This window comes from Ostrinia furnacalis, unplaced genomic scaffold, assembly GCF_004193835.3.
Source record: "Ostrinia furnacalis isolate ACB-3 unplaced genomic scaffold, ASM419383v2 OfSCF3744, whole genome shotgun sequence".
Taxonomy (NCBI): domain Eukaryota; kingdom Metazoa; phylum Arthropoda; class Insecta; order Lepidoptera; family Crambidae; genus Ostrinia; species Ostrinia furnacalis.
In genome coordinates this window covers 54663-74338 of record NW_021133983.1, presented here as the reverse complement: position 1 = coordinate 74338, position 19676 = coordinate 54663, and the positions used below count along the sequence as shown (strand labels likewise).

The 19676-nt window shown below is 37.3% G+C and overlaps 4 protein-coding genes across 10 annotated transcripts in view; 2 read left to right on the top strand and 2 right to left on the bottom strand.

The window, feature by feature from the left end:
- Window positions 1-5146, top strand: part of p130CAS (Serine_rich_CAS and FAT-like_CAS_C domain-containing protein p130CAS) — a 69581-nt gene extending 64435 nt beyond the window's left edge. For all 4 annotated transcript variants that reach the window (XM_028312004.1, XM_028312005.1, XM_028312006.1 and 1 more), the window contains exons 6-9: window positions 717-957; window positions 1691-1865; window positions 2669-2892; window positions 3013-5146. In XM_028312004.1, coding sequence (XP_028167805.1) covers window positions 717-957; window positions 1691-1865; window positions 2669-2892; window positions 3013-3349 — 977 coding nt within the window. In that variant the 3' untranslated portion in view covers window positions 3350-5146. The remainder of the gene's footprint in view (window positions 1-716; window positions 958-1690; window positions 1866-2668; window positions 2893-3012) is intronic.
- LOC114358128 (GATOR complex protein WDR24) lies at window positions 4933-11627 on the bottom strand. 2 transcript variants are annotated; one of them, XM_028312008.1, is made up of 9 exons: window positions 11414-11627; window positions 10994-11346; window positions 10453-10542; window positions 10306-10333; window positions 10088-10232; window positions 9822-9980; window positions 9053-9248; window positions 5954-6048; window positions 4933-5738 (listed from the first exon to the last, which is right to left on the bottom strand). In XM_028312008.1, exons 1-9 carry the CDS (start codon window positions 11443-11445, stop codon window positions 5532-5534), a joined length of 1305 nt encoding a protein of 434 aa, XP_028167809.1. In that variant the 5' UTR covers window positions 11446-11627; the 3' UTR covers window positions 4933-5531. The 2 variants fall into 2 exon arrangements, with proteins under 2 accessions (XP_028167809.1, XP_028167808.1); XM_028312007.1 differs by having other exon boundaries at window positions 10453-10545; window positions 11414-11626.
- Window positions 11628-12101: 474 nt separating this feature from the next.
- Window positions 12102-13873, top strand: vnc (GNAT family N-acetyltransferase vnc). 3 transcript variants are annotated; one of them, XM_028312010.1, is made up of 5 exons: window positions 12102-12203; window positions 12721-12867; window positions 12954-13119; window positions 13378-13526; window positions 13602-13873. In XM_028312010.1, exons 3-5 carry the CDS (start codon window positions 12960-12962, stop codon window positions 13830-13832), a joined length of 540 nt encoding a protein of 179 aa, XP_028167811.1. In that variant the 5' UTR covers window positions 12102-12203; window positions 12721-12867; window positions 12954-12959; the 3' UTR covers window positions 13833-13873. The 3 variants fall into 3 exon arrangements, with proteins under 3 accessions (XP_028167811.1, XP_028167812.1, XP_028167813.1); XM_028312011.1 differs by lacking the exon at window positions 12102-12203 and adding an exon at window positions 12256-12593; XM_028312012.1 differs by lacking the exons at window positions 12102-12203; window positions 12721-12867 and having other exon boundaries at window positions 12935-13119.
- Window positions 13874-14213: 340 nt separating this feature from the next.
- Window positions 14214-15123, bottom strand: LOC114358129 (protein TSSC4). Its single transcript, XM_028312009.1, has one exon. The coding sequence runs from the start codon at window positions 14944-14946 to the stop codon at window positions 14305-14307; it is 642 nt and encodes a 213-aa protein (XP_028167810.1). The 5' UTR covers window positions 14947-15123; the 3' UTR covers window positions 14214-14304.
- Window positions 15124-19676: the final 4553 nt, after the last annotated feature.

Genomic DNA, 19676 nt, shown 5'->3' with positions numbered 1-19676 from the left:
CGCGGGTGTTAGACGTGCGCGTGGCGGGTGCAAGACTCCGCGCTGCGCTACACGACCTGGCCGTGTTCGCTGATGCTACGCTGGCTAACGCGCATGATGCGCAAGACAAAGGTAGACTTGGAAGTAATTTATCTTAAAGGCTTTTTACTCCAGTATTTTTTCCAACAATTTTACGAGACGAAATTGTCACATGCGGGGCTCGCCGTGATAAAATCTATGATCCTATCTATGATTTTACGTAGACGGCAAATGTGACATTTATCGCGTAAAATCGACAAAATGGCGCGATAAAAGGTTATTGCGCGCATCTTACACCTAATGCATGTGGCATTCGACTCACGTCTCGCGTCGAATCGAAATCTGTGTTTTCGCCACACCGAAAATTCAGAACTGTGCTTACCATGAGTTTACGTTAGGTGTGCTCGCTAGCGACTGCGTAAAAAAATGACATTAACTGTATGACATATTGTGCAGCGCCCCTAGCGGCTACTTTCAAGAAACAAAATCTTCATAGAGATTTTTGACGTACTCGCTAGCGAGCACACCTAACGTAAACTCATGGTAGGTGCACTGATTCTATGTCATGAGCGCTTCGGTTGCATGAATTAAAAAAAAATATATCTAAGGAGGCGTAGTGATAGGATATGTTTTGAAATTTTGTAAGCAAAGTCATCTCTTCTTTCATTCCGCAATAACACAAGCTATATTAATTCCAGGTATCGCAGTAAAATTAAGACCCCTAGTGAAAGCGCTGAAAGACGCCGAGCGCATAACGCACGAGGCGACGAGCGCGCTAGACGCCGGCGACTGGGCGCCCGAGCGTCTGGAGCGGGACCGAGAGCCCACGGACGGGACGCAAGACGCGCTCGACCAGCTGGTGGCGTGTGCGCGGTCCTTAACAGAGGACGTGAGGAGAGCAGCCTCGTTTATCAATGGAAATGCGTCGTTACTATTTAGGTGAGCATAGAATTTTGTATAGAAATGTGTCATCAATAGTTGTGACACCAATAGTTGTGTGGTTAGCCGTATGGTGGCGGCAGAGTAGAATACATTTATCACCAACACCTACTCTTCCCGCGGGTGTCGTAAGAGGCGACTTAGGGACTACACATCAAACAGAGAACGGGCAGCAGCGTTTTCTGAAAAACATCAACCTTTTAAACTGCTATCTCCAACCCGCCTGCCAAGCGTGGGAATTATGGCAAAAGGCTCATAGTCCAGCAGTGGACTGTAAAGGGATGGTGATGATGATAGTTGTGAATCTGACAACTGAAGTATTGAAAGAGAGAAGTTATCTATGAGTCCTAAAATGACTTTCGTATAGTGCCTAATTCGCAAAATGGTACCCTACCTCCGAGTCTTGAAAGGACTAATTCGCGAATGGACTAATTCTTAGATGCACGTATTATGCGAGCGGGTATTATGCGACTAAACGCCTAAATTTTGTCTTAACCCAGATCTTCTAGGAAACACATTTATTGCACCTTATAGCTACAGAGGAGAGTCATCTCTTTCTTCCATCAGTTCTACATTACTTGCTTTAACTTTTCTGGGACTCCATTACATGCGTTTGCCACTGCTTGGGTTTTCTTTACTGTACGTACGGGCATTGGAACTTCCTCGCTAATAGTTCCAAGAGTTGCGCATCTACGTTCCATCTCGAAGCTACAATTCTCTTTCCAAATTCCAGACGATCAGCAACAGTCCCAGTGCCGGAACACGAGTGGACCGAGGAATACGACTATGTGCGGCTAGAATCGCGCTCGGCTGTGGGACGGCGGAATGCGGAGATTCGCGCCGCCTTGCCTGATAAGCTACGCGCCTCCTTCGACGCGTTGGTTAGAGACGCTGACCATGCAGGCGAGGTAAGCTTGAAACTATTTTCTTTATTTTTTATTTTATTTAAATTTGGAATGCGGACTTGCGCCGCGTGCCCTACAAGCTACGCGCCTCCTTCGACGCGTTGGTTAGAAACGCTGACCACGCTGGCCAGGTAAGCTAGAAACTATTTTCTTTTTTCTTTGTTTCTTTTTTTAAATTTTTAACGCGGAGATTCGCGCCGCCTTCCCTGTTATGCGACGCGCCTCCTTCGACGCGTTGGTCGAGACGCTGACCACGCTGCACATGCTGGCGAGGTAAGCTTGAAACTATTTTCTTTTTTTTTTAAGTTTTGAATTCTTGTTCTCGAACATTCAGTCATCTGCTGTTGTTGTATACTCACCATGTTGGCAGTGCTGGCACAGATGTAGTTCTTGGTCTCGAATCATCGATTAGACTTTTGTTGCCTATGAACTATAGTGCCCAGAAAACAGCCTGACTTGATCTGCTGTACGAGGATAGCTGACTATGTATCGTTTAGATGAAACTTAGCTAGATATCAAATATTTGTAAGGTGAATCTCCTTTTCACACTATTGATGTTATTTTGCTGGCGGTTTTTCATCCTCAACTAAAAAGATCCACAATATTTACAAGGTCTTCTGACGTCTTAAGCAGTTGGCTATTTTTCTTTCTGAAGTAAAAACAGTTTAGTTTCCACCATCGTTTCAAGGTCTCACGTAGACGTTGGCATCAGTTTCAATCCTTCTTGTATCTTTCTTCGTCCATAGATTAAGTACACACAAGCTAGCATCAGTTCTTATCCTTATTTTGTCTTTGCTTGTCCACAGGTGAGCGCAGTAGCGGCCGCGACCCGTCTTCCACCCGACGACAGACAGCTAGCAGCGTTCTACGCAGCGCAGACCGCGACATACGGCGCGCATCTCGCCACCGCGGTTGAGGCGTTTTTGCGGACTATTGAGATGGGCCAGCCGCCCGATGTGTTCCTTGCACACGGGAAGTTTGTGGTCCTGAGCGCGCATCGGATAGTGCACGTTGGGGACACAGTACATAGGTATGTACAAATTTTGTTTTTTTAATTTATTGCAATTAAGATAAGACAGCCTTTCTGATATGAAATTGTGTCTTGTTAGGTAATGATGACGTTTTTTGAGACACTTTTTTTTTTCTCCAGGAGCGCCCAACACGCAAGTCTAAAGTCCCGAGCGTTACGCTGTTCCGACGCCCTCTCAGACGCGCTCGCAGCGACAGTCGCCAAAACGAAGGCAGCCGCCCAGCAATTCCCTTGCGCCAGCGCCGTCGCGGAAATGGCCGAAGCCGCGCGAACGCTCGCGGCCCGCGCTCAGGATCTCCGTAGAGTACTCGTGCGAGCCGCCGACCCGCCCCCACACCCCGACACCCCCCTAACACCGGCCACAGCCGTCGCCCCCTCGGCCCCCACCACACCCCTCACCCCTCTAACGCCTCACAACAACTCCGGCACACCCTCGCTTGCCGCTCTCCAAATATAAAACCGACTCCCGCGTCCCACAGACGCTTTACATTCCCAAATCGCACCGATTCACTTCCAGATCGGGTCCGGTCTGGAAGAACCCCTTGATGTTTTATAACAAGTACAGGGTAACCCAGTCCAGATATTCGGCGTTTATCTGGAATTATTCAAATCGAGAGAAAGTCGTTTTGTGCGCAGGCGCCTTTACAGACGACGTGGACCGTCACCGTATAGACGTAACGGAGAGGAGAGCACGGCGGGGTGTGGACGGATTTATTGATTGTCACTATTTATACGATAGTTTATCGATGTATTATAAGGACGACGCTGAAGTGACAAGAGGCTGGTCACGTCAGCGGAGGATATAAATTAACGTAAACTAGGATGACCACCGGCTAGATGGCGCGACGATCAGCGTAGGGTGGCCGATGACAGACGTGGCGGACCCGAGACCGGGCCCGCGGACGAGTGTGAGCTAAGAGTAAATTATTGAGCTGCTTTCGGCAGCACAGGAGCCTTTTCGCTTGAACGCGATTAGCGCTATATTACCAAAGAAATTTTCAAGATAGGACGTACAATACGACAACGTAGACTGCCAACACGATGACGAATAACCGAGTTTCTATTTAGATTTTAGCATAAATATATATTATGGTAAATCAAGGCTGCCATTAGAACATTTTATTTTATTGACGGAACGATATTTGCACCTGACTAGAGAAACGAGTTTTTAATTGCTGGATGCTCATTTAGCTGTAGTGAGTTGAGTTGTCCGTCCAGTTTTATACAATTTTGCAACAATATTGTAACTTTTGTAGCATGTGTATGTGAGTTATAATGTGCGACATTATTTTGTCGAGGGCAATAGTTGTTTCGAAAGATAACGAGTTATTATTCCGGTAGGAACCACTTGGCGACGCGTCGCATCGCTTCCAACCTAGTACTTAGTACTTAATGAGCCGGTAAACTGTTTTTAACTATGCTGTGAGCATTTAACGTTATGGCGCTTGACAATTTACTGATATCTGAATGTTTGTGAAGAAATGCTCAGTTTAACAAGACTTTTGTATTTTCAAGTCACGGACTGTACTTGAAATTAGGCACATAATACAGAGCTGTATTAAACGTGATGTGAATAGACAAGTATAGTTTGTGGCTCTGGACAATAAACATCGAAGTTACAATAAATGTTCTAACTATTAGTATACAGAAAACGTTCCTTGAAACAGAACCGACAAAAAGGTTTGTACTTCAAATTCCTGACGAAATGATTCCTAAGTCTGTTTACGTGCCATAGTGTTGTGGATTGCATAAAAAGTACAAACGCAATGCCAATTAAACTGCATTGCACCAATACCGTAACTACTGCAGTGACACCGTCGCAAAACATAAATACACCTATGTAAAACTGATTTTTACTTTTGGAATTGAATTAATTTTCAGATTTTAATTCAATTCGACGGTCGCAAAACGCAAAACCGTGGCTCGTAAGGACTAAACTAACGCAATATTTATTGAAACAATTTACTTGACTGACTCAACCGTTAGCTATTATGCTCAATTATTGTACTAAATTATTTTAAAGCTCATCTTTTATATACTTACTTGTGGCTTGTCTTTACTTAACGTTTATCTACTACTTACTAGCGTTATTGTATGTATGTACGTACGTACCTACATTTTGTACTTATACATGGCGTAAGTAGATAAATGTAGGATATGATATCAATGTAAAAACATGTTGTATATTAGTGATGTGTAATATATTTCATAGACGTTGTAGTTTAGTTAGGTATAGAGAAATTGTACAAATGCATATTAAAATAATAATTTTTATTGAATTGTAATTTAATCATCTTGTAAAACGCAATCAAGTAAAATATACAAAGTTTTCGTATCTAATGTCTTTTGTTTAATTTTATAACGAAACCCAAGTATTTTTTTCATTTAAATCACTTCACTGCAAGTGTTTATTAACTTATGACCTAAGAATTATATTATCACTAACATAGAGTTAAGGACTCTAACAAAATGAAAAGTACTTTGTGATTTAAACAAATGCATATCTATGATTTGTGCTTAAATTATAACAGTCTTTTCAGTTTTATTATAATGTAATAATTAAGTAACTGAAAACAAATTGGCAATATCACCAGGCCATTTTAAACGATAATATTCATTAGTACCTTAGTAATAAAGTCTCAAGTCTGATGGCAGCTATCGATGTACCGCTGCGCACGCGTTTCTTCTGACGTGTATTGTAACGCAGGGTGTCCCTCAGGGAGCTTTGAAGCCGCCGCTACCGCTTTCAAACGCGCAGCTCGCAGAAGTAGCTCTGTCTCTGTCGCTCTCGCCTCCGCTATAGTTGCCTCCGCAAGGATAGCATTTTCTATCCTCTTCTTTTCTAACTGAAATGTGTATGGGGTCTTTGTTAAAAATGAAATATGGATTTGGGGAGATTTTTCATTAAAATTCAGTCCAGGGATATTTATTTATTTAATAAAAAGGAAATTCGGACATTATTCTCGATTGGTGATGGGTTTTGCAAGAGAATCGTCACTCCAGCATTTATGTAACTTTACATATTTTATCTATCCTCTATCTATACTATAAAAATACTAACCTTTGCATTTTCCAATTGGTACTTCAGTATCTCCAATTTTAGTTTGGTTATTTCATTGTTATTCGAATTGCTAATTGTATCAATATTCATTAATCCTGCAAAGTAAGAAGAGATCAATAATTATAACATTCAGGAACAATATTTTTGATGTGACCAAAAGCATTTTTATTGTGTGTAACCCAGTATCAAAATCAAATCATTATACAGTTGTAAGAAGTATTTGTTGCATTATTGGTATGCTCTTATAAAACAATAATCATCTGAATTGGTTAACAATAATTAAAATAAAGTAAATATTTACAACCCGAGCTAACTAACGCACCTCGCTGGAATGCGACTCTCCCTTCCACTTATCCTCACCCCTCCCCGTGTTAGCCGTTCGTACCAGAAGGCCTAGTGTGAGTTTTCATCAAACGCGCTCACTAGCGAGCGCGTCAAAAATGACATTAAATGTATGACGGATTGTACAGCGCCCCTAGCGGGAAACGTTCAAAAACTAAAATTTTCATACATGTTTTAAGGTTAGACCAGACCAACGCGTGCAGCCGGCGTGCACGATGACGATGGCGATGGCGACCAGACAGCGTGTATGAATTTGTAGCGATGTGTTCACATCAACGCGTCCTGTCATTGGTCGCGGCGATCTATGCAGCGTCTGCACGCAGCGATCAGCGATCATCGCGACATTTGTCACTGTGACGTTTCTGTTTTTTAAAATCGATGTAATAAATAGTAAGTAGGATCTGTTAAAAAGTTTTTACACAATTAAAAATGAATTATTCATAACATACCACTAGTCTGACCTACTTGAATAATAAAAAAGGTTTTAGAATAAAGTATCAATATCAGAATTTATTTTTATGTAATAAACAAATTATTCTAGTTTTCTTGAGAACCTGCTTCTTCAAATTCATAAATAAAATTGGGATATTATCTGCAGAACAAAATAATTGAGAATGTACATGTCTGCAGCTTTCTAAAAGGCCCTAGAGTAGAGATGGGTAGTGGGTAAAAACCCATTTCACCCGATTGGGTTAAAACCGGGTGATTTGGGTAAAAACCCGGTTTTTACCCATTATCACCCATTCTGGTGGGTGAAAACAAAAATAGCTTTTTTTTAAAGTGAGAAGTGGTATTTGTTGCTAAGGGGGCATTCTAGTGTCACGTATTGCAATCTGGGGGGAGAGGAGGTCTTGAAAAACGTTACAATGCGTTACAGTGGCGGAAGGGCGGTTCGATTTCAAGTTTTTAAGCAGAAGTACTTTGTAGTTGGTGTTGTTATTTGTAACTTTATACCGTAATGTCATCAAAGAGAGAGTTTGGCATCTTTGGCATCCCCCCCCTCCATGTCCTTGCCATGATCACAAATTATTGTGTTCCTACTAAATTTCTTCTAAATCGGTTCAACGATTCTTGAAATAACACCATTATATAAAATAATTGGTCACATCATCATAACGTGATCAATTTTACGATTTGGCCACGATATAAATGCATATTAGTGTTAAATTTGACTTATTACTTATTAATCAATAAACTTAAATGAGAAAAATTCAATAAAAATAAAGAAAAGATACCAATTGAAATAATTATAAAATTATTTGTTTTCACCCGGTGTAAACACCCACGGGTGGAATGAAACGGGTTTTTATTGGGTTTTTACCCTCATGTGGGTTTTTACCCGGGTGGAAACCCATCTCTACCCTAGAGCAATTCTAAGTACTTATGCCATAAATAAAAACCTAATTAAAGTCATCAAACGTCTCAGTCATTAATTTAGTGCCACTAGAAACACCTAGTTGATCAAAACTGGGTTTTTTGGGTTATTTTTAAAGACAAAAAAGATATTTGGACTATTATGTACTCTGTGGTTTGGGTGCATAATGTAATTTCCTTTGCCTTAAAAAAAGTAAATGTCAAGATGACTGTTGCACCAAAAAATAAAATGAAAATTGATTTTGATAGATGTTGTGTTGAGTTCTGTGTAGTTTTGTGCGATTTAACGATAAGAACGACAATGGTAAAAGATAATGGGGGCAAATTTTTTCAGTCGAGGAAAAAGATGAATTGGTTATAATCTTACTTGCCCACAAGGATACTGTACGAGCACGTCAGCATCGACCGCGACGTACAACATGCTAGCCGATTGGCCCATGAACCCTGAACGAACGTGCACCGTAGGCACTCTACACCGACGGCACATTGGACTGGACACATTGAATTGTGTACACTATGTAAATCTTGTATATAGCAATAGCATAACAGTAATAAACCAGATATCAACCGTCCGCGTTGTGTTTCATTTCCCCCACTGAGGCCAAGAAAGCCTTAGTGCAGTCCTCCTTCCTATCAAACCTTTCTTTAAATCTAATTAAAAGGTTAGGGCTCTAGGGACTACAAACGAAGCCAGAAATATAGCTTGGTTATGAGTTACCAATACCTACTACCAATAGCGCATGTAATCCTGTCTCATTCTATAATATATGGCCGCCTGAATAAACTTGAGTGAAAAAGTGTTTCCACTGTCTCAATTGCATCAAAAGCTCCAAACAAATCATTTAATTCAGTTTCCATTTTGCCGAATAGGTAGACGTGATTGACAATATGCATGACAGTTGTGGTGACAGTGACAACCTGCACGCGCAGTGATCGACATCGCGGTCGCGGCAGTGTGAAACAACTTTTGCACGCGCAGTGGTCGCCATCGCCATCGCCATCGCTGCACGCGTTGGTTTGTCCGAACCTTTAAACGCGCTCACTAGTGAGAGCGTTTGATGTAAACTCACACTCAGCCCACAGAGCGTCGATGTGACGTACCGCCCGCCATGTGCGCAATGAGGGCTATCGTTTTTATACTTAACAGTTGGCACCCCTGGCGATTGACAGGACCTTACTCTACAGTAGCGCCATCTTGTTGAGTGCAAATGCGATAGTCCTCCTACCACTTTAGCGCTCACCAGTTGGTGCCACTGTCTTCGCTACTAGCAAGTGACAGGACCTTACTCTACAGTGGCGCTAAAACGATAGCCCTCATTAACTCGACCGGGTATAGAACCCGGTGGTTGGTTCATAAAGAATCATGTTTCAAGGAATTATTACCTATTTCTGGTTCTTTGACGATTATACTAAGCGGATCAGGGGATTCTTTGGTGTTTACGGTTTTGTTTGTATTTTTTATGTCATTGTTTTCGTAATTTTGACCATGGTTGCTAGAAATATCTTCGTCTTGTTCACTTTCATCATTTTGTTGGATGTCATCTTTATCTTCTTTAAAAGTTGGTTCTATTTTTATTTTCTGAAATTAACATTAAATAAATATTTAACATAAAATAATAAAGCCTCATTAGTCTAATTATTATTTAAATACATTTGATAAATTTTCAATCAGATTTATGGCCTATGTAAATATATTTTGATATAGAATATTGTAGAATTGCAAAGACAGTATGGTGTAGACTGAGCTGTATTCACAATCCTAGCTAACAAAGGACGGTGTTTGAATATATGGTGTTCAGTGTCTGTGGAGATGCGGCCTAACTTGCAGTCAGCTATATGCTATAGAGTAACCTACTTAGAGTTCAACGAAATTCTACGTGCTCGCCGACCGGACTTTAACTGTCTCAGCTGACGTGGGAACAGTAGTTTGCATCGCTGACGACCTAAGCAGATAAAAAATGATGTACGGCGGAGGTCCTAAGGTAACGTAAAAATACTCTCATACCGCGATTGTCAAGTCACTGTCAGCGCCATCTATTGGTATTGGTGAGCGTTGGTACTTCTTTGTATTTAGTTGAACGTAGAATCTACGTCCATTGCGGAGTTACAAGCTTAAATTAAAAAAAATTAAACAGTTAACTCATTGAATTACCTGTATGTCATCTTTGATCAATTTTGGTATCACAAATTTATTTTTATCAGCGGAAATATCAATGTTTTTAGAACATGATCTCTTCATGTTGCTAAACTTTGTTCGGAGCATATTCACTGATCTTTTAGTTGGGCTTTGTCTATTAAAGTTCTTTGTAACCTGAAAGTAATGACGGTGAGAGTCGAATGCCTCGGAAGATATTTTATCCATTGCAAATATTTTGAACAGGCCTTGTTATTATTTCAAGAGATGGTATAAATGCTTACCCGAATCCAAGCATCATTTTTTAAGCAGAGAGCAGCACTGTTAGTTTCCTTTGAAAATATGTTCCTTTTTTCGGCTCTTATACACTTGAGAAGTAGGCTGCATTCATGTGCCGTAAAGTTCATGGACCGAGTAGCAAATTTGGCACTAAACATAAAGACATCGAGTAAAATATTAAGGCAAACTTAAACATTATTATTTAGAAAATGAAAAAAATTACCTCTTTTTATCATTTTCACCTCCTGAAACTGAAAATAATAATATAAACTTACTATTGAATTGCAATGTCTGATAATATCATTAACATTTAATGACAATATTTTATAAACCTGTACAAATTACAAACTTTTTTTTAAAACATACTCACACATCTGAGAATCCTCATCTTGTTTGTTATCACAATATTTCTCTAAGTCTGCTTTTCTTTCCTCCAAGTCTTCTTTTGTTTCCTCCAATTCTTCTGAAACACAATTGTAAAATATCTCAGAATAAACTTGTCATCTTGACATATTTCCCATACTGAAACTGTCCATGTGCCAGTTATACCAAAGTTATTCTCGTATTAAAGTTTGGTTGAATCGGGCCTAAATGGAATAGTACTAAAGCTTGACATTCACAGTCAGGAAACTGATATGCTTAGTGTTTACACTAAACATCATTGCTAGAACTGCATTAAAAAATGTCATGAAAAGTCTAACATAATACATACAGCGTTCTAAGCGGATACTTTTACTACACTTCTGAGATATTTTTGACACACTCACTAGCCACAATGTTCAATGCAAACTTACACTAAGCACACAGACAGTTGTAATAAAAATAAAGTGATGTGCTGTACTGACACAGACAGAAGATTTACACACCTGTATATGAAAGATATTTCTTTATGATTTTTTTAATTAACTTACCGTCATCCTCAGAGTCCTTTGTTAGTGGTGTCACATTTTTATTATGTTCCACTTCAGTTAGCATAGTCACTATTTGGCTATCAAAATCACTATCACCAACTTCAAGTAAGTTTTCAGATGCTTTTTTAGCGAATCTTTTAAGATTATCCCATTTCATTCTTAAACAACTCATACTTCTTTTATGTTCAAATGCTTTAGAATTGAATATTTTCGTTATTTTAGCCCAGGTCAGTTCTTTTGCATGGCAGGCAGTGGTATTACTTGATTTATTTAACAATACTGTTTTATATTTATCTATAAGTTCCAATAAAGTTTTGACTTCATTTTTACTAAAAGTTGGACTGCGGTGTCTCCTAAAAATCATAAAAAATATGTAACTTACAATAGTCTCAATTTGTGAAATATTACATCGACACTTACATCGATTGTGTCAGTAGATCTTTAAACCGCATAGTGCTTTGTAGTAATTACTAGGTTTCATAAATTATGTTAGAGGGGAAAAAATTGCAGATGCTGGACCATTAGCAGCTTTCTTAAATTGAATTCCCCAGTAATCTTAATTATATTCCCTCGTTTTCGTCGTCACAACAAAATCACACACAAAAACAAACTCCATTTTTGACATTGACAGTTCGTATTTTTTTTACAACGCTGTTTTTTTCCAAAGACTGTAAGGAAACAATTGTTCGTTCCACAAGTGGCACTAAACTTGTTATGGGGCTGTTGTTTAGTTGATTGTGTGCAACGGGACCATTCCCACCTCTCGTTCCCACCACTGCAACTCTTGTTTGTGTGCAGTGTGCACCAATCCTTACTGAAAAAGTTTTAGACAAAAATTGCTTCGATCATAGAGGATTTAAAGACCTTGATGGATGATGCCAGAGGCCCTAAACCATAAAGTTAATATAACATTATGACCTAAACAAGTGGCTACATTAATTAATTAACCCTAAATTAATCGATTGAAACTTGAAACCATTTTAAATTGTACAACTGTTGTTCTTCGCATTGAAAAAATACGATACGACCGAAACGATTATTATACGATGTACTTACTTCATTATTGCTATAAGCTCAGTGATCATTTCGATGGTTTCTTTTCCATATCTGTGGTTTCTTTCGATCTTTAAAAAAAAATTAACTGTCAATGTCAGTTTCATTTTTTAGGTTATAATTCCCGAATTTTCAATAATATCAAGATTTTGAAAAAGTAATTAATATTTTTATACATTATTTTGTAGATTTAAAGATATAATTTTCACAAATATATCCACTTTCATATCAGTGACCATATTATACTTAATGAAAAAAGTCTTGATTTCTACAATTTGTAGGACGGCCACGATAGGTCCAAAATGGCGTGTTGCTTTTGCATGATAAACACTACCAACACACAATACATGTTTTAATTAATACGCTTAGTTTTGACTAATTATTAAATTAGAGTTATCGCTATTTTATTTGACTGGTAACGTGAGTGCAATAATCTCGTGTTCATGATAACAAGTAACTTAAGCTTGGTGAGATATGAAGGAAGTGATATTAGCTATTCTAACCTTCCTATGTAGCATATTTTTAGTTTTTGTCTTTGTGTTCTTTTGTAAGTAGCCCAATTTGTCATAATTATATTCATAAGATTGAGTTATAGTCTGGATCACAGTCACTCATCATGAAATCATGGACTGTATGTACAATAAGTATGAAAATGTCTATGTTCTTTGTTCTAGGTTGGTATGTTGTATGGAAGTGTTGTCTATCTAAGTTCAGATTTGTGAGGGAGTTGCTGGGTGGTATGTCAGACACCCCACCAGCTTCAGAAACTAGACAACCGAATAAGTTAAGGAAAATTAGAAAAGACTAGGACTAACAAAGAGGTAAAAAACATTAGTAATATTTGATAAAGTTTCATCATCATTATTACTGATGACATTTACAGTAATTTAATTGTTATTGTTATTAGATCAAAATGAACATCCGTTGTGCACGCCCCAGCGACCTCATGAACATGCAACACTGCAACTTGCTGTGTTTGCCAGAGAACTATCAGATGAAATATTACTTCTACCATGGCTTGTCTTGGCCACAGCTTAGCTACGTAGCTGAGGATGAGAAAGGACACATTGTTGGTAATAATAACTTCTTACATCATCATTTTAGCAATAGGACATCCCAGTGGATGGATGGAGTGGATCTTTGAGGGAAACCTATATTCAGCACTGAACATATAGGCTTCCCTCAAAGATTTTTTATTTACTGAATAGGAAGTCTGATATAAAACAAATCAATGTGATTTAGACTTTGTATTGATTAAATGATTTTGAAAGCCAAGATAGAGAAATTTAAGGAAGGTCTATAAAAATATAAATTCATAATATTTATTCCAGGCTATGTTTTGGCTAAAATGGAGGAAGATGGAGAAGATAATCGTCATGGTCACATAACATCTCTGGCTGTTAAACGGTCGCATCGCAGACTTGGCCTTGCTCAAAAATTAATGAATCAAGCTTCACTAGCCATGGTAGAGTGCTTTCAGGTAAATATATTTTCTTAAATTGTTTAAATATAATGTCGAATGTATAAAATGTGTAATTATTATACTTTGTTTCAGGCCAAATATGTATCGCTGCATGTAAGGAAAAGCAACAGAGCAGCTCTCAACCTTTACACAAACTCACTTGGTTTCAAAATACTTGAAATTGAACCTAAATATTATGCAGACGGTGAAGATGCATATTCTATGATGAGGGATCTTAGTGCTTTCGCAGCTGAAAGTAAGTCAGAGAGTCAATCTGACAATTTGGAAATCAAGTCTGAGTCATCTATTATATCACAGTGCTAATAAATATGTATAAGGCATTAAATAAATTTATTTAAATGCAATTGTATTTTTATTCATCATCCATGCAATAAGAGAATATCCTTTGTGTGTGATAATGTAACACAATTCATAAAAAAGATTTGTTTTTAGAATAAAGGTAAATTTCATTGAGGAGCATTAGAGACTGACCATACCTACTATAAAAATAATATTTCCTTACTGTTAATTAGATATAAACATCCCATTGAGACATTATCGCCACCTTTTCATAACAGCAAAACCTAAGTTGGTGTCTTAGGTAGTGTTGTACCTACTTACCAAAGTATATTACTTTTATACTGTAGTTTACTTTCTATTAGGCAGCTAGGTAATAATGTCAACAAATGAAATAATACATAAGGCTATGTAGTACAAAGTAAGTTTAATAACTAAACTTAGTTCCTAAATATTATTGAAGTATAAACTTAATTACAAGTAATAAATAAATATAAAATTAGTCTTCTTCATCTTCAAACAGGTGTTGCAGTTTTAGTTCCACCTTTCTAACATTATCAGCATGATCTTGGGGTGTTTTTGTAGCCTTTTGTTTCTTTTCCTTTTTCTGAGATACTCCAACAACATACTCTGGCATGACAACTTTGTTACTCTTAAAGACAACCTTCTCATCCTCTTCCTTTGGCTTCTTAAGTACCTTCTTTATGACTGAAGACATGTAGAAAGTAGGTTTTTTGAAAACAAAATCATCTTCAACTTGTTTCCCATTTATTTTTGACGCTTCTTGTTCTTCTAATTCACGAATGAAAGTTTGAGCTGTAACCATATTAGTAGCGTCCGACATTTGTTCAGGGGTAACATCTGATAATGAATAATAAACCCATTTCTGTGGATTTTTCATATAATCTGGAATCTTTCTTGCTCTCAAACAATCCCTTAAATTTTCTTGTGGTTTTTTGAATATACTCTCTTTGCCTCTGAACTGCTTCATTTCATTTTTACGTTTTCGTACCGCTTTTTTGTCTACTACGTTGAAATTTTGAGTAGCAGGTGCTTTGTTTGTTTTAGAAAAACTGTATTGCTCTTCAGCATCTTTCAAGTGATTGAAAAGACTTTTTTGCCTCTCCAGAAACGATGACATTGTGGGTAGGCTGATATACCTAAGCCTGATATTAAATTAGACTAAAGTGATAAGTGCGATTCATCAATATTATTAAATAGACCACTTATTTTTGCAAATGAAAGATAATTCCTTTCTAGGAATTAAATAATTTTGTAAGAAAGGCGATGTTTTTTTACTCGTTTTGACAATTGTTGACATTGAGATTGACAACTTTGACAGTATCATCTTTATTTTTTACACTGGCAATAATTTCGTAAGAAAATATGTACAGAGTAGCTATTGGCTATCTTTTAGAAAGTTACCAACTAAATAATAATATACATCATACCACATACGTTCTTGGTTGGAGTAGCCATTGTAGTCATACAGGATGTTTTACGTTTTTACTTCAATGTTTTCGAGACTTTATTATGATTTAAAAAATTGGTTTTTATTAAATGCGGGTCCAGCGCTACACAGGAGTTGCTACATGGAACGAGAGATGAGAATAGGAAGCATCTACTAGTCCCGTGCCCTGGCGCTTCTTCACCAGTTGCGCTCCGTTTTTCATTCCATCCGAGGTGCAAATTTGGTATCGTGGTAAAGTTCACGGGCAAACAAAGACGAAACAACGGATTTAATCACTTTCCAATAAAGTCAGAACACCTTATTTTTTCACTAAAAAAACATCAAGATTTTTCCCTAGTTGGCTTTTTAGCCATTTTAACTTTAGTGTCTCAATTAAATAAATAAAAATATTCATGTAATTGTTTTTATAGTCATTTAGGTACCATCGGCCACAGTGTTAACTATCCATTGTCTGTCATGTCGTCTCGTTCTATCGCAAATAATCACCATTTGATTAGAGCGAGAGCAAAAACGGAAATGGATAGTTAACAGTGTGGCCGTGTGTACCTACCTTGCGGACCCTTGCGGGCTGCGATCGTATTTGAGTGATATTCTATACCTAGCTTTTGCCTGCGGCTTCGGTTGCGTGAATTTTGCCACGCAATGGGGATGTTGCCTGGGTCAAAAAGCAAGAGTTTTAATTAGTCCGTCAGTTAACTTATCAAAAAATACTCTACACGTATTTTTCACTTTTTCAAACTAATGAAAATTTAAAGAGATAAAGCGCCCAAAGTTCATAAGAAGAGGCCCGTGACGTCAACGCTTGCTTAAAAATGCCGCACGTTGTGACGTCGTGCGCAACTTCAACGCACCATAACTATGTAATTATTTGTTAGATTGACAAATAAAAATATATGTGTCCATTATTTTTTTATATTAAACATTACGGACTAAAAAAAATTTTTTAGGCAACTAGCCTATTTTTGTTTGTTTCTTCTCTCCTTAAAAACCTTCCGTGGGCTATAAAAATACCAAATTTATTGGTCTACTTAGCCGTTTTTGAGTTTTGCTTTTAGAGCAACGTTCATGTAAACCTAATGATTCAAGTTGCTTACTACTTAAAGCATAGGTAAAGGTCTAATAAAAGTGATACCTTTTTCTTGAAAGGGGAATACTCGTAAACTTATGTAACTTTTGTGATACTTACTTAGTAGTACCTACAGTCGAGTTAAATGAGTTAAATATTTAGCGTTTTAACGATCTTATATTTGAATACAAACTCAAACATTAAATAAAATTAATCATATTGTAAGTACATAAAAATGTTGCGCAGTCAATACACTGCGCTACTGCGCTACAATAATTTTGAAATTACTACGTTGGTAACTAATGGGTACCGACCGACTTATACTTATTTCTTATTATTATGAAGTAAGTATCAGAATTATTTACATTACTTTTATTGTTATAAACTCAAATATTTTTTGCTCTAGATTTATCAGAGGATTGTTCGATTGAAGTTCGAAAAGATTTATGTTTTCTTGTTCGAAGAATCGTTTCTATTAGACCATAAAAATACGTAATTTAACGCTACTTTTTGTGTTAACCTAAATTAAATGGCTTTACATAATTATTTATCGTTACACAGCAATTCCATCTGAACACGATGCAGGTAAATGAACTTAAGGATCTGTGCTGCCTTAAATCTTATAGGTACACCAAGATTTTCCAATAGCTTGGTAATAACAAAAGGTCACATCTAACTTTAGTGATAAATGTGTCCGTTATTGTCTAATTGTTGGCAATGATACCTAGGCTTAGAACATTATCTATACTTCTATACCTACTAATATAAATGCGAAAGTAACTCTGTCTGTCTGTCTATCTGAACCGATTTTGATGAAATTTAGCATAGAGATAGTTTAAGTCCCGGGAAAGGACATAGGATAGTTTTTATCCCGGTTTTTGAAACAGGCACGCGCGCGATAAAGGTTTTCTGTTACAGACAAAATTCTACGCGGGCGAAGCCGCGGGCGGAAAGCTAGTTTTTGTTATAAAATTCGCCTAATGCCTTTCACGGATTCACCTCTAACCACCAGTCAGTGCGCGCCAGTTAGAGACTCACGTCCCACCTTATGCAGTTGATTTTTAAGTAAAAAGTAGGTACCTATAATTATGAAATATACTTAGGTACTTACTTAGTTTGAACATTATGATTCCAATAAAATCAATAACTAAGCAACTTAAGTCAATCTTACTTAGTACCTAATCCGATCATACAAAATTGAATCCCGCTGAAACTACGATTCAATTATTTCTGATATAGGTAGGAATATTCATGCGCGGTTAAATATACTTAGATGGACCTTGACCAATATTGGGCTTAGGATGGTACCTTACGGGTTTCGGCTTAGTTAAGGATTAGGCTGTGTTTGCTTGGAGTTACACAGCATGAGTGAAGGAGCCAGGCTATGCAGAGTGTCAACGGGAAAATATACATTTGCGATATAAAATATCCTGTCGATTAATTAATTTATTAATGGTCGAAAATCGGGCTGTTTACTGTATTGATAACTTTAAAAAATAGTTCGTACATGAAAGAAAAAAATAAGTTAGGGTTATTTTATTTCAATCAAATGTCTCTAATAGGTAAGTCTGATTTGTTATAAAGTTTTAACCCTTAAAGCTGTTGCCGCCTTTTAAAAATGTATTTTTTCAAATTGTAAGTAAAGTACCTAGGTAGTAGGTAGTAGGTACTATTGTTGTAACTTACGAGTACCTAAGTTTGAAGTCCAGTGACCTGTTCGGTTTGCTTAGATGAGCTATACTTGCGACCGCTTTTGGCTGTAAGCTGCCGATTAGATAATGGTTTAGTTCGGGTAAACATTACTTTAAAGTTCGCTATCGCTGTTAATATTTAACTGAACATTCAGTGATCGCGGCCGAGATGACTAATTAAGTAAATGTAACTGCGGTTATCTGCAAATAGTGCCCTCGATGTTATCTTTTTGTAGATCTACATTAGGTAGGAGAAATTACAGTAGAATTTTGTATTCTTTTATGGGTTCCAATTACCTATAGGTTTCAGGGGTTACCAGTAAAAATTCCTTAGAAGAAAATATGAAAAGTGACTTTAGATGACGTAATTGCTTGCTTCTGAAATAATTATATTGTGGTAACGACGGCCAACTACGGAACCCTAAACTGCGCCTGGCACGACACGCATTTGGCCAATTTTTAAAAATAATAAAGACCCTATTTGACACAAAATGTAGTAGGTAAATATTTGTCCACTTTCCAACAATCAGTATCGAACAAAAAACTAGGCATGCCAATTTTGAATAAACAAAATATTTTTTGTCTCTTGATTTAGCTGTTTCCTTTTAAAATAATTATTGATTGTGGTTTATTGTCACTTGGGCATTGATACCACATCATAATTACAGCACGTACAAAATGAGTTTACTAACACAAATTATATCTTCTTACGGGCCGGAACAGCCTCTAAACTGAAGACCGGAAACCGGAATAAGCTGGCGGTCAATTGAACTATGTATATTAATATGCCTTTCATTTTAAAATAGAACCAAATAAAGTAATAAACTGCTAACAAGCCACGAGATTAAAACCTCGAGTGAACAATAATGTCTTCTCGGCTACTGTTGCGTTACAGTTTGTTCCGAGTAGGGTGACCCTATTCATAGGTGGACACCTTTTTGTTAATATTTAAGTAATTAAATGATGTAGGTTGTGTAATTATATATGTATTTAAGTAGTTTACCATAAGGTTTGAATAATTGTAATTTGTAAAAATATTGTTGTTTTTAAAATAAAATATATTTTAGTATAATATTACTCGGTTAAATTGCCAACTTAGGTATTTGTATCCTATTAATAGTTAAGTATTGGTAAAATGTTGTATGGAAAATATGGAAATGTGCATTATTAGGATGCCGTATGTATAACTTAATGCAAGTTTGCCTTATGCTCCAATATAAATAAATAAATCATTAGTGTCGGTCGAGGCAGAAATCTACACTTGTTATTATTTCAGGGAAACCATTTTAGGCACAGACTGTGAAATCCTGAGAGAAAGTACTGTGTTCCATTCACAAAGTGTGGTGACTGTAGCCATGAATCAGTCAACGTAACTGCGCGCGAGTCGATTTGCGTACGTGCCGAAAACTCAGGCACCAGCCACTCGACAATCGACCTTATTGTAGTATGATCAATGAACAAGTGATTTCTGGAACGTGTCTCATAAATATTACCATAAGTTTAAGTACTTATGTATGAGGGATTTGTGACTGGTTATGAAGACCACACATCAAAGTTAGGTAGGTAGGTACTCTAAAAACTGTAGACATTCCTTGTGATTAAAATGTTGAATCTTGATTTTAACTCACTAACTAAGTACTCGC

Excerpts from the sequence above, each read along its gene's own strand:
- LOC114358128 (XM_028312007.1), bottom strand. The coding sequence starts at position 11,445 with ATGCGGTTTAAAGATCTACTGACACAATCGAT. Across the intron at positions 10,334-10,452 it reads AGATGAGGATTCTCAGATGT|TTTCAGGAGGTGAAAATGAT; the intron begins GTGAGTATGTTT and ends TATTATTTTCAG. Across the intron at positions 6,049-9,052 it reads CGTCAAAGAACCAGAAATAG|GATTAATGAATATTGATACA; the intron begins GTAATAATTCCT and ends CTTACTTTGCAG.
- vnc (XM_028312010.1), top strand. The coding sequence starts at position 12,960 with ATGAACATCCGTTGTGCACGCCCCAGCGACCTCATGAACATGCAACAC. Across the intron at positions 13,120-13,377 it reads TGAGAAAGGACACATTGTTG|GCTATGTTTTGGCTAAAATG; the intron begins GTAATAATAACT and ends TATTTATTCCAG. Across the intron at positions 13,527-13,601 it reads CCATGGTAGAGTGCTTTCAG|GCCAAATATGTATCGCTGCA; the intron begins GTAAATATATTT and ends ACTTTGTTTCAG.
- LOC114358129 (XM_028312009.1), bottom strand. The coding sequence starts at position 14,946 with ATGTCATCGTTTCTGGAGAGGCAAAAAAGTCTTTTCAATCACTTGAAA.